The 14,018-nt window shown below is 42.6% G+C and overlaps 1 protein-coding gene across 2 annotated transcripts in view; it reads right to left on the reverse strand.

The window, feature by feature from the left end:
* PLG (plasminogen) overlaps positions 1-13,742 on the reverse strand; it is a 47,618-nt gene extending 33,876 nt beyond the window's left edge. Inside the window, 5 exon segments of one of the 2 annotated variants that reach the window (NM_173951.2) lie at positions 500-639; positions 2,720-2,834; positions 6,923-7,029; positions 8,569-8,704; positions 13,628-13,742. In NM_173951.2, coding sequence (NP_776376.1) covers positions 500-639; positions 2,720-2,834; positions 6,923-7,029; positions 8,569-8,704; positions 13,628-13,697 — 568 coding nt within the window. In that variant the 5' untranslated portion in view covers positions 13,698-13,742. 2 annotated transcript variants of the gene reach the window in all.
* Between the last annotated feature and the right edge of the window lie 276 nt (positions 13,743-14,018).

A 14,018-nucleotide genomic window follows, 5' to 3' on the forward strand; every position in this document is an offset into this window, starting at 1 on the left:
AATCCGCCACAGGTATACCCATGTTCCCCATCCTGAACCCTCCTCCCTCTTCCCTCCCCTACCCTCCCTCTGGGTCATCCCAGTGCACCAGCCCCAAGCATCCAGTACCGTGCATCGAACCTGGACTGGCGACTCGTTTTATATTTGTCCCTGTTGAACTACATGGTTTTTTTTTTTTAATTTTTTAATTTATTTAATTTTATTTTATTTTTAAACTTTACATAACTGTATTAGTTTTGCCAAACATCAAAATGAATCCGCCACAGGCACACATGCGTTCCCCACCCCGAACCCTGAACTACATGTTAATAAAGATAATTTAGATCCATAATGGAAATTCTGCAAAATTTTGGTCTTTTCCCAGAGGTCATGTATTACTTGATGACGTCAAACACAGCACTAATTGATTACTAATATCCCCACAGATAATCAATTTATAGCAAATTACTCCATACATAAAGGCAAGAATAGGAAAACTTTTTCTAGAGCCATCCCTGACCTTCACATTCGGGAATGTCACAGTAGTCATATCTCTTGTCTGGATCTGTGGTGTAACACCAGGGCCCATTCTCATCATTGTCTGGATTCCTGCAATAGTTCTCCTCCAGTCCCGCTAGAGGAAATTTTTCAGGCGAAAACCTGCAGAGGATGGAAAAGAGTCACTTTGACTATATTTTAAAAATCAACATGTTATCAGCAGGGCAGGATAAGACCCCCCCCCGCCCTTCCCAACTGTGGTTTGAGATTGTGTCATCCAACTATATTTCGGCTGTGTCCAATAGCATTTGTATCCAGTTTTCAGAGTCTCTATTGATAGCCTGTTCAGTAGAGTAGCTAATATCACTGTTATTACTGTGTGAACAGCCAAGTCTTAGAAGTAGAGTCAAAGTGTCTTATGCACAGTAGAAATTTAAAGCCCTCAAAGCCTGCCAAATTCATGAGACATGCCAAACACCTACTTTTATCAGGTGCCCTTCTCTCTGTAAAAATAATACAGTTGATACCATTTTGTCTGTGTGAACTCTGCATGAAGCATTATGCTAAAGTCTCTCTATACATTCTCTAATGTAGTCAATAAAAATGCCCATCAGGAAAGTGTTATTATATTCCCACTTCCCAGATCAGAAAACTGAGGCACAGCCATGTGAAACAGATCAAATCTCACCTAAGCTTGAGCAGTTAATAAATAGCATCTCAAGAGTTTAAAGTCAGATCTGTCTGATGCCAAACTCCACATCCTTTCTGAGGTATGTCTAGAATTAATGGGCGAGTGGGAGGATAGAGTGAAGCTCATTTTCAGAGATGAGCTGCTGTGTTGCAATAAGAAATTGGGTTAAAAACCTAAGACTTTGAATCTAAAGTGGCAGATTTTGTTTCTGGTTCTTCTGTGTACCTGTTTTTGGTAGATTTGGTGCTCTTGGGACTTCAGTTTCCTCGCCGGTTGGGGTATAGATGACCAAGATTCTCTCTCAGACCCTTGCCGTTCTATGACTTGGCCATTTGGTTTATCTTTTTAATCTCAATAAGCCTTAGTGTGCTGGGAATATGAGACTTCATCTTGTTATTGTTGTTGCTTGGTCTCTCAGTTGTGCGACACCATGGACTGTAGCCCACCAGGTTCTTCTGTTCATGGGATTTTTCAGATAAGAATAATGGAGTGGGTTGCTGTTTCTTTCTCCAGGGGATCTTCTTGACCCTGGGATTGAACCCATGTTTCCTGCATTGGCAGGTGGATTCTTTACCACTGAGCCACCAGTGAAGCCCAACTCATAAGGATGGCTAAAGACAATTTGGGAGTGGGGAGGATCATAGACACTAAATTCCCACTTGATAAGCATTGTTAATGAGAATTTAATACCACCTAATATGGTTTTTCCAGTGGTCATGTATGGATGTGAGAGTTGGACTGTGAAGAAAGCTGAGCGCCGAAGAATTGATGCTTTTGAACTGTGGTGTTGGAGAAGACTCTTGAGAGCCCCTTGGACTGCAAGGAGATCCAACCAGTCCATCCTAAAGGAGACCAGTCCTGGGTGTTTATTGGAAGGACTGATGCTGAAGCTGAAACTCCAATACTTTGGCCACCTCATGCGAAGAGTTGACTCATTGGAAAAGACCCTGATGCTGGGAGGGATTGAGAGCAGGAGAAGAAGGGGACAATAGAGGATGAGATGGCTGGATAGCATCACCGACTCGATACACATGAGTTTGGGTGAACTCAGGGAGTTGGTGATGGACAGGGAGGGCTGGCGTGCTGCGATTCATGGGGTCGCAAAGAGTCGGACATGACTGAGTGACTGAACTGAACTGAACACCATATTGGGCAAAGTATAAAAAATGACATTAAAATAAATAATAGGCAAGTTGCAAGCTAATCTGTTTTTTGCAATGTTGATGTGAACACATTTGGTTTAGACTGATTGAATTGTAAACATCATCATCTTTTTATTTTCTCAGTCTCAGCCTAGAATTCATGTTCTAGAATTTATTGTTCTTTTTTTATTGTTTTAAATCTTCCAAAAAAAAAAGCATATACACAAGAATGAATGGACAGCAGCCGTTTTCTGCTTTTATGCCATCAATTATTGAGCAGCTCTGTACCAGCATCAGTAAGATTCTCCCCATGCCTGCTGGTCTAGTCACATGTTCTGATTTGAGTCAGAAGTAACGGAATCGTTCTGAGGATAAGAGGTGAACACGGAGACAAAAGAGAAAGTCTTACTTGGGCACGTGTGGAGAAGTGGCGCTCCATTTTTGGCAGGTGACCCCACTTTTTGTTTCGGCTGTGGTCCCTCTGTAGGTCTGCCCATTTCCGGTCTTGCACTCCAAAAGGTAGACTGCAAGGAAGCCCCAACAGTGGTCAAACCCTTTCACCACAACGACGAAAAATCGCAAGGAAGCCCTGCGCTGCTCAGTCACGTTGAGAGAAAGGACAGCGTTACCCACTATCTACAAAGACGGTCTGTGTAAGAGTTATTGCAGGCTTCCCTGGTGGCTCAGTGGTAAAGAAGCCGCCTCCCAGTGCAGGAGAGGTAGGTTCAATCCCTGGGGTTGGGAAGATCCCCAGAGAAAGAAATGGCAACCCTCTCCAGTATTCTTTCCTGGACAGTTCCCATGAACAGAGGAGCCTGGTGGGCTACAGTCCATGGGGTCGCAAAGAGTCGGACACGACCTAGCAACTAAACAACAGCAACAAGGGATTATAGTTACGTGTGGGATTATTCCTTTCTCCAGAGCTCCGGCCCTCCCGTGTGCCAGGCAGATGCTGCGTGCTGGAGGTGCTGGGGACGCTTGGAGTAGGAACCACACAGGTCATGCCCAAGTGGAGCTTACATCTCAGTGGAGTCTGGGGCCCCAAGGTAATCAAGGACACAGATTGTGAAATAGACAACCTCATGGCAACATGTGTAACAGAGAAAATAAATAACATCGTGAGGGAGTGGATGGGAAGTGGGTGAGGGCTTCTTCGTGGAATGGGCAGACCCACAGAGGCTGAGAGAGATGCAAGCCATTTCTAGGCTCACGGTGGTATTTTAAGTGTGAAAAAAGTACCAAAGAGGGTAATACAGTTGTGGTCTACTCTCAACGTTTACAGAAGATGCCCTCAACCAGCCTCCATTTTAACAACTTGCTGGTTACCCAGTGGGCCCCATCCTGCCTTTAAAACATACTGCCAGGGGCCCCCCTGCAGCCCACATGTGGCAGGATGGGCATCTGTGGCTGGCAAGCCACTTTCAGGAGTGCTGGCCCACTCTGTTCCCACCAGTTGGGTTATACGCTTACCAAGAGTCAGTTGTTTTTATTTCCAAAACTTTGTATACAGCTCTATTTGATTACGGATGATCTAAACTGATAAATGAAAGGGAGAGGGGAAGGAACTTTTTTAATAAACTAAGATAAATAGTTTCAAGTAGTTGAAAAAGTAGAGTAGTTCTTTAAATTGTTATCAAGGGGCTTTCCGGTGGCCCGGTGGTGAAGACTCCGTGCTCTCATCGCCAGGGAACATAGGGTCCTTCCCTGGTCTAGGAACTAAGATCCCCCATGCCACAGGGTGCAGCCAGAACAAATTGTTACCAAATCCACTGACAGCAGTCCATTCATGTTGTTGATATGAGTTTGAGAGGAGGGGAATCATGAAAATATAAAGGAATTTTACAGTCAGATTGTTAATGGGTATCTCTAGACTTGCTCAAGTTCAAAGAGAAGGACTGATTATGGTAGATAACTCATAAGTGTGGTTTATACAAGAAATGCTCTAGATAACTTCTGTTGGTGGCTCCAGATTCAAAGAAAAAACGCCTCTGCTTTACATCCAAAGGTACCAGCATAAGCTTGTATTTTCAAATAAAATATAAAATATTTAAAGTATATTTGTATTATCTTTTATGATTCCCCACTCAATGTTTTTGAATAGAGGATATTTGTTTTACAATGTTGTGTTGGTTTCTACCATTCAACAATGTGAATCATCCATAAGCATGTTTTTATATATATATATATATATATATATATATGTATGTCTCCTCCCTCTTGAGTCTCCCTCCCAGCCCCCCAGCTCACCCCTCCGGGGAGCACTGAGCGGAGCTGCCTGTGTAATACAGCAGCTTCCCACGAGCCATCTATTTCACACATGATAGTGTTTCATGTGTAAAACAAATAGTGGGAAGCTGCTATGTTTCACTGGGAGCTCAGTTCGGTGATCTTGGGCTTCCCAGGTGGCATTAGTAGTGAAGAACCCGCCTGACAATGCAGGAGACATAGAGATGCAGGTTTAACCCCTGAGTTCAGAAGATTCCCTGGAATAGGAAATGGCAACCCATTCCAATATTCTTGCCTGAAAATTCCATGGACAGAGGAGCCTGGTGGGCTACAGTCCATAGGATAGCAGACTCAGACACGACTGAAGCAGCTTAGCACTCAGTGTATACATGTCAATGCTTTAAATTAATTGATCAATTTTCTGGGTAGAATACTTCTAACACACCTAGAATACTTCTAACACACCTATAGTAACTACTGCTTTAAACTCAACACTCTGTATAAAGATTGCAGATATATCTTCATTGAGATATATGATGCCAGTCGATATGTCACACTTATCAAAAAAGGTAAACAAGGTATTCCAGAGGCCACGGGGTCAGGGGAGGGGATGCTCAAGCTGCAACTTGGGCAACGAGGAGCCGGAAGAACAGAGGAGGGTCAGGATGAGCAAGCCTGTGCTCCGCCTGCTGCAGGAGGCACAGAGATCAGCCCAGCACGCAAGGCAGGCCGAGTAACACAGCGCCCGGTAGCACCTGGTGAGTATTTGGACTTTCTTCTAAGGGCACTGAGGGTTCGAAGCAGGGCAGTTCTGGACCAGCCGCTGTGGTGACGAGGGCAGCTTTAGACCCAAGTGGTGGCAGTGGCCCTGGTGCCCAGTGGAGATGAAACTGATCTGACACTGACTGTTCCCAGAAACACCCTGGCAGGTAATTTTGCAGTGGGTCAATATTCCACAGTAAAGACACAAGCGCCCGAAAGCGACTGACTTTTGACTCTTTCCCTCTCTTTTGTTTGTCTGTACCCGCCACAGTTTGTATAACCTTTGGCTCCTTTCCGTCACCCTGAAAACAGGCAACTCTTCAACTAGCCAAACGAAGCCTAGAGGTCACCCCCTTGATCCTTCTGGTTAACCATTTACCAGAGGACATGTTTAAATGGTAGCATTTGCACACAGAATCCCACCAGCATTTTTTAAATGTCTGATAGACTGGGTAAGCCCATGTATCTCTTTATTCAGTAACTGCAAGAACTAATAATGTCCACAGATGAACTTCAGATTTAATCTGCACTTTAGACTCAAGAGTTAGAGCTCAACAGTGGACCCAAAGTGAAGTTAACAGATGCACAGCACTTAAAGCTAAGATGAACCACCACGTAGATATAATCCTAACCTAAAAAACACCTCTCAAAATCTTAGAGTTTGGTGGGGAAACTCGAGAGAACGTTGCAAGCTGTTGTCAAGAATATGTGAAATAGGATGTTTCTTGTTGTCTTCAACACTTGTGAAGCAGAATATCTGCAGCAAAATAGTCCTGACACCCCACCAACAACAGAATAGGAAGTAGCGGTAAAGCATCATAAGTCACTTGAATCTTCGTACAGACTTAATGAACTTGTGCACGACTACGAAGACACACAATTTCTGAAGGAATCTAGGCCATCCGTGATCCTAAACAACGAAGGATCCAGAGATTTTAAGGAACTCTCGAAAATGAGCTGCAACTTCTGCATGTTTTCAGAGTTCTGCACCATTTCAGAGACTAGGGGAAACATGGGCCATGATGGAAAGAAAAGTAGAACTTGTAGAACTAAGGATACTGTCCCTATTCAAATGTTACTGCAGATTGAAAACACCTCGGTTTTGCTATTGCTCCAGGCTTCAGACCACAGACGGTGGTCCCTGAAGAAAAGAAAAAAAAACCAAGATCATAAGGAACTTGTGGACTCTTCTTAAAAATAAGAAGAAAATATTATTTAATATCTTTAAATAAGATATTATTTAAATATCTTAATATTTAAATCTTAATATCTTAAAATATTAAAATAATCAGTTAAATATCTTAATATTTTAATATCTTTAAATAAGATATTGTTTAATATCTTATTTTCAGGGTCACAGAAGCAGAGGTGATTTTGTAAATCCAATCCCTGCGTTTTGAAATCAAGAGAAATGAAACCTAAAAGGTGAAATACTATATTCGGGTTGGCATTGTGGGTTAGTGGCCGAACCGTCTGACTCCAAGTTCATTTTCAGTGCGCCATAGCTCCTCCATTTGCTGGTCTGATAAATTACAGATAGTAACTGGGCTGGTGGGGAGGGAAGGGAGAGGGGAAGGAAAAGAAGAAAGAGAAAGAAGAAGGAGGAAGAAAACATGGTACATACTTCTCTTCTCATATAGAATGACATCCCTCATCCTAAAGACGGGGGTGTTCTTGCTGTTTTCGGCCATTACGACGCATTGTTGCTCTTTACTGTGGTACTGGAATGCCCTGCAGAAGAGAAACAGAAAGCACCATTCTAGTCCTCCCTGTAGAGGAATTTAAACACCACTCTTATTTCCTTTGTGTAAAGCAATTAATCGGAGAAGGCAATGGCACCCCACTCCAGTACTCTTGCCTGGATAATCCCATGGACGGAGGAGCCTGGTGGGCTGCAGTCCATGGGGTCGCTAAGAGTCGGACGCGACTGAGCGACTTCACTTTCACTTTTCACTTTCATGCATTGGAGAAGGAAATGGCAACCCACTCCAGTGTTCGTGCCTGGAGAATCCAAGGACAGGGGAGCCTGGTAGGCTGCTGTCTATGGGGTCGCACAGAGTCGGACACGACTGAAGCGACTCAGCAGCAGCAGCAGCAAAGCAATTAATAAGAAACTCTAAAGACAGCTTTCGATGAATCAAGGAGCTCAGAACTCACTTTCAGTTCAACCTGGCACCATAATGAAAGGGTACAGCAACATGGTAGATATTCTTTCTTTCTCTTCTACCTTTACCTTCTTCCCCTCCCCATTTTCTTTCTATTTTAACTGCTTTATTCTTTCTTCACCCATTGTTCTTAATGAGGCGCCAGAATATCTGCTTTGTGTGGGAAAGAAGCAAGTGAGCTTCTTTGAACTCATCCCCGAGATGGTCCACGTGGACACCTCTAACTTCCCCCTTGATGATGCCTCTGATTCTAGCCCTTCTCTCACAGCCCCCAGCCCTGCACTCGTCCTGTGTGGATATTGAGCCCGCCATCAAAGCTGTCAGAGGCTTCCTTTCCATCCCCATCTTCTACATGAACCTTTGCATCAGCTGACCCGGTCCCTCTCACAGGTGCCCAGACAGGCTGCCCTCTGCCTAGAATCCTTCCCGCTTGGTCACTATTTACCAAGATTTCACCCTTCAAAGCCCAGCTCAGTTCCCCCCAACTCCACCCCAGGCCTTCCCTGGCTGTCTCAACTCTTGAGATTGTTCTTTCTTCTAAATCTTAATAGAGCACATACTGATTTTATCAATATCTCAAATTGGCTGTATTTTTTTTTTTTACATTTTATCCAGTTTCTGTGACTATACCATAAATACAAAAGGGCAAGCACTGCTTTCGGGTCTACACAAAAATCTATCATATATACTGATTTTATATATCACATATAAAATTTATCAGATATATATATATATATGTACACCAGATCACTGTATCTGTGTTTCAGGGCCCCTTAAGGTCTAGGACACTTCCAGTCACATGATCCTCAATAAATATTTACCAACAATGATGTGAAAAAGCTACAGCTCGTAACAATAGCTGCTGCTGTCAAGTGTTAAATAATTTCCTTTTGGGGCATTTTTCTAAAAGGGACACTAATTATCTTTCACAAGAAACTGTATGGTTTCAGATACAGGGACCAAATACAGATTCCAAACTCTAACCTCATGAAATTCCTATTAAATCCTATTTTCAGTGATAAATCCCTGAGCAAATATCTTGTGATCAACATAATGTGTCTCAATCAACAAGAGTTCTGTGTAGGTGCAGTTACCAGGGACATACCTGCAAACGAAGTCTGTCTCCTCCTCACACTTGGCTGCACAGTCCTCTACGCTTCTTCCCGCCAGGTTCTTCCGACTCAAACTAAGCAGGGAAGCCCCCTGGGTGTTTACATAGTCATCCAGGAGGTCTCCGAGACCTACAAAAGTAAAATTAAAATGGAGCAATTGATTAATGCATCGACACAGCTGATAATTATCATGAACTTGTAAAGTATTCACTTTGTGTCAACCAAGTAAAATTTGCTGCTCTGTTGGAAGCAAGTAGGTGGCTGTGAACACAAAGGACTAACCAGGAAAGCAGTCCCACGAACAGATGGCGCTATGTTACAAGGCTGACTGCATTGCTAAATTAGTAGATTAGAACTGCTTAACAATTTCCACATTACTACATTAATGGGTATGAAACCTTAAGTAAGAAAAAATTTGATCTGTTTGCCAGTAATTGCCTGTCATGATGGAGCACTAGGAGACCATCCTGGGGCAATTTTGATGCTGATTTGTCCATCCCTGGGTCTAAATAGAATCTCAGTTCAGTTTAGTCACTCAGTCGTGTTCGACTCTTTGCAACCCTATGGACTGCAGCGAGCCAGGCTTCCCTGTCCAACACCAACTCCCAGAGTTTACTCAGACTCACGTCCATTGAGTTGGTGATGCCATCCAACCATCTCATCCTCTGTCATCCCCTTTTCCTCCTGCCTTCAAGCTTTCCCAGCATCAGGGTCTGTTCAAATGAGTCAGTTCTTCTCATCAGGTGGCCAAAGTATTGGAGCTTCAGCTTCAACATCAGTCCTTCCAATGAATATTCAGGACTGATTTCCTTTAGGATGGATTGGTTCGATCTCCTTGCAGTCCAAGGGACTCTCAAGAGTCTTCTCCAACATCACTGTTCAAAAGCATCAATTCTTTGGCACTCAGCTTTCTTTATGGTCCACCTCTCACATCCATACATGACGACTGGAAAAACCATAGCTTTGACTAGATAGACCTTTTTTGGCAAAGTAATGTCTCTGTTTTTTAATATGCTGTCTAGGTTGGTCATAACTTTTTAAACAGAACCTAGAGGCCATTATTTGATTTCCCATAGCACACATTTCTGTTCTGACAGTGTTGCTTAAACTAACATGACAGGCATTCTCTGAATGGTTCCACCACCAGATATAAAAACTTTGTTGAGCTGATGATGTTGAGAAGAAATAAGATCTGGACTAAATCTTGACCATAATACACGGTCATTTTTATACTGGGCTTAGCACAGTGACCCCTCACTATTTATTAAAAAAATAAACCATTTTGGGCTCTTTGATCTGGCATTTCTGAGGGAACTGCAGCAAGAGTCTGGTACGAACTATGGTCTCGATTTTCTTCTGAGATAGAATCTGAGTCACAGAGTCTGTCTGAAGCTCACTCTGCCCCTGGCTACTGCAGAGGGTGGCCAGGGGGTGCCCAGCTGTGGCCCCACCACAGGGCTGCAAAGAGAACTCAGTGATCCAGGGCCAACATGGGCCCTGAGACAGCTGTGGCTCTGTTCCACGCCTCGAGGTGCTCCCCTCCACCCTTCGGAATGGAACACCAGCCATGCTCATAGCATGAGGGGCTAAAAAGAGGTTAATACCCTGGAGACGGCAGTTTCCTAAAGTTTGCCTAAACGGGATTAGGCAACCTGGCAACCTTGACCACTTTAGGGGGCGGAGTGGAGACCAAAGCCCAAGGAGTGGTTTGAAGAGTGACCAGAACAGGCGCTGGGAACGTCTTGGGAGGACAAGTCTTTTCAGAAGCCTGGCTGTGAAAGGAGCATCTCCTAGAGGCCATATGAAGTCTCAGGAATGTTTTAATACTTTTATTTTTAATGTTTTAATATTTTAATATTTTTATTTAAAATATCATTGATTTACAATGCTATGTTTGTTTCAGGTATACAGAAAAATGATTCAGTTGTACATACATATTCTTTTTTAGATTCTTTTCCATGATAAGTTACTGCAAGCTATTGAGTATTGTTCCCTGAGCCACAAAAGTAGGTCCCCATTTATCTATTTTATCCAACATAGGGGTTCCCTTGTGGCTCAGCTGGTAAAGAATCCGCCTGCAATGAGGGAGACCTGGGTTAGTATTCTGGCCTGGAAAATCCCATGGTATTATATCCCAACATATAACATATATTTTATATATGCTAATCCCTGACTCCTAATTTATACCTCCACCTGCTTTCTGCTTTGGTAACCAGAAGTTTGTTTTCTATGGCTCTGAGTCTATATCTGTTTTGCAAATCACTTCATCTGCATCATTTTTTGTAGATTATACGTATAGGTAATATCATATGATATCTGTCTTTCTCTGTCTGACTTACTTCAATTAGTACAGATCATCTCTAGGTCCTCTGGGAAATTTTTTAAGATGAGACATTCAGGAGCGTGTTTGGATACTGATGAAAATGAGCCAGTAGGAAGGATCATTAAGGGCCAGATGCTCTTTCTCCGAAGGGCCATCCCTGACCACCTTGGACACATGCTTTGCTCAGGGGTGATGCACTGTCCCAGACTGAGACATAGCCGTTCCCAGAGCCCACGTTCTCCCTGCCTCTGCTTTTCCTTCCTCAACCTAAGATTCTCCAAACTGGAAGGATGGATCCTTCCACCCTTGAATAGGAGTTGACTGATGTAGCTTAATACACCAAAAATCATTCAATACATGTATCAAGATTATAGAGAAATGCATATTTAGACCCACGCTGTCTTCATCCTGCATTTTTCTCCCAATCGGAACTCTCCTTTCCAGAAACATTTGTGCTTTGGTAATTTCTATAGATCAGGGTATAACTTTTTTTTTCCTTTCTTTTTTAAAAATTAATTTATTTTAATTGGAAGATAATTACAGTATTGTGGTGGGTTTTTCCATACATCAGCATGAATCAGCCACAGGTACACATGTGTCGTCCCCCATCCTGAACCCCCCGCCCCCCTCCCTCCCCACCCTATCCCTCTGGCTTGTCCCAGAGCACCAGATTTGAGTGCCTTGCTTCATGTATCGAACTTGCACTGGTCATCTATTTTACATACAGGAATATACATGTTTCAATGCTGTTCTCTCAAATCATCCCACCCTTATAGGAAAGGGGGAAAAAAATCTCCTTTTACAGCTGTTCTCAGTGAGAGGCAGATAAGCAGTTTGCATTTCACAAACAGCCAAGTCTTTTCTTTCAAACACACAAGCATGGGGGCACATACATATACTACTGTGATTTTTTAAAAAAAAACCCACATTATTGATAAAGTATACTTGTTTTAATCACAATATGCATCTACATTCAGTCTAGAATATAAAAATAATTTTCTTACTGAAAAGATTTCTCTAATATTTCTTGGTCAATAAATAAACTATTATAACCCACTGTCAAATGAGCTCTAGAATTAAAGAAAGAAAATATGGGGATTTTCAACCTTTCAACCTAGAAATAAAAAATTTATTCCTTTTGGGGATATTTCTTTGTCATATCAGCTCCTAAGGTAGGTCTCAGCAGGTATATGCTATGAAACATAATAACATAATTAAAGGTAAATTAATTAAAGGATAATAAAAATGGAAAGTTTCTTGTTTTGATTTCATTTATACCCTGGCCTGCTCTACTTTCAAAGAACCCTTCAAAAGATCTAATTTCAGTCTTTATAGGACATATTTTATAGAGCTCTTGTGTTTGCTTTTTCAAAATATATTTATTTTTCATTGAAGGATAATTGCTTTACAATATTGTGTTGGTTTCTGCCATACATCAACATGAATCATCCCTTATGTTTATTCTTAAAGTTTCGGTTCAGTTCAGTCACTCAGCGATGTCCAACTCTTTGCGACCCCTTGGACAACAGCACACCAGGCCTCCCTGTCCATCACCAACTCCTGGAGCTTGCTCAAACTCATGTCCACAGAGTCGGTGATGCCATCCATTTTAAAGTTTGGGGTTAATAAAAATGTTCTAAAAGGAACCGTGATAGTTGCACAACTCTAAATGCGGAGACCCATTGGATCATATGCTTCGAATGTGTGAATTGTATAGTATGTGAATTCTATCTCAATAAAATTGTCAAAAAAAAAAGGAGCCTCAAAGACATGCTTGCTGCTGCTGCTAAGTCGCTTCAGTCGTGTCCGACTCTGTGCGACCCCATAAACGGCAGCCCACCAGGCTCCCCCGTCCCTGGGATTCTCCAGGCAAGAACACTGGAGTGGGTTGCCATTTCCTTCTCCACAAAGGCATGCTTAGAATATTTTAAAGAAGGTTTAAACAAAGTTGAAAAAGTGAGAACCATCGGATTCCTTCTCGGAAAACCCTGACTGAAGTCCCGGTTTCTTCACTTCCTGGCTTTGGGAGTTTGGTCAATAGGCAAATAATGTGCTTTACCTAACTACAGATTTCCTCATCTATAAAACGGGGATAAGTCTACTACAATACCCATTGGATCAGCTAAATAAGCTGTTGATGCTAAAGGACACACATGTGTATGGATGGATAAAAAGGTACCACTCTACCTCAGGCACTCAATAGAGATTTGTTGAATTACTGTATGCACATTGCCTGAATAAGCACTGCCTGTGGTTTCTCCAGCATAAGAAGCAAGCTGAAATGTAGGCAATAGGTCAACACAACCACACTGGTCAGATTGTGGTCAGAGATATTTCATTGTTCACGTTTGAAAGTCAGGAGAATATGAAACCTTAACAAAAATGGTGTAGCTTAACCAAACTGAGAACCAGGCAAAGAGACCAACAACTTCTGGAGCTGTTAGCACTCTGGGCTTTTTTTCAACTAAAATAACCGTCACTTGGGCTCCATCTTTTATATTGAGAGCGTCATTCATTATTTTCTCTGTCTGCTTGTCTCCAGTATTCACATAAGGGAAACGAACCTTATTTCTTGAAGGATTCCTCCATCTTAGATGTTGAACTGGGAATCTGAGAATCAAAAGCTAAATTCGGCAAGTTGCCCTTAAAACTATGATGGCTTTATTTTTAACATATAGCTAGGAAAAAAAAATATTGATTCAAATGAAAAATAAATCTTTAAGCCTTACCTGATTTCAGAAATAAGAGAATTAGGAACACCACCGCCTTATGTTCCATTTTGGGACTGGCCGGCAGCATCCCGAGAACACTGTGTCCCAATCCCAAGATGTTATTGACTTACACGAGAGGAAACGCGCCCACAAACAAGATAATCACACAGAGTTAATAATTTTCCCAGAGGCCCACTGCCGCTGTGCTCTGAGGGTTCAAACATTACCTGGACGGGAGGATCTTACAAAATGTTGACAGCGGAGTCTGCAATAGATGCTGGGAAGTGGTGGAGACTGCCCACCCCCACCCGGCTGCCCCAGGCTGCTCTGCCTCCCTGCACAACGCAGCCCCCAGCCCATCTTTGCCACTTACTCTTCTTTCCTTCCCTCTTCCTTCTTTCGCTTTATT

Source organism: Bos taurus, chromosome 9, assembly GCF_002263795.3.
Source record: "Bos taurus isolate L1 Dominette 01449 registration number 42190680 breed Hereford chromosome 9, ARS-UCD2.0, whole genome shotgun sequence".
NCBI lineage: Eukaryota > Metazoa > Chordata > Mammalia > Artiodactyla > Bovidae > Bos > Bos taurus.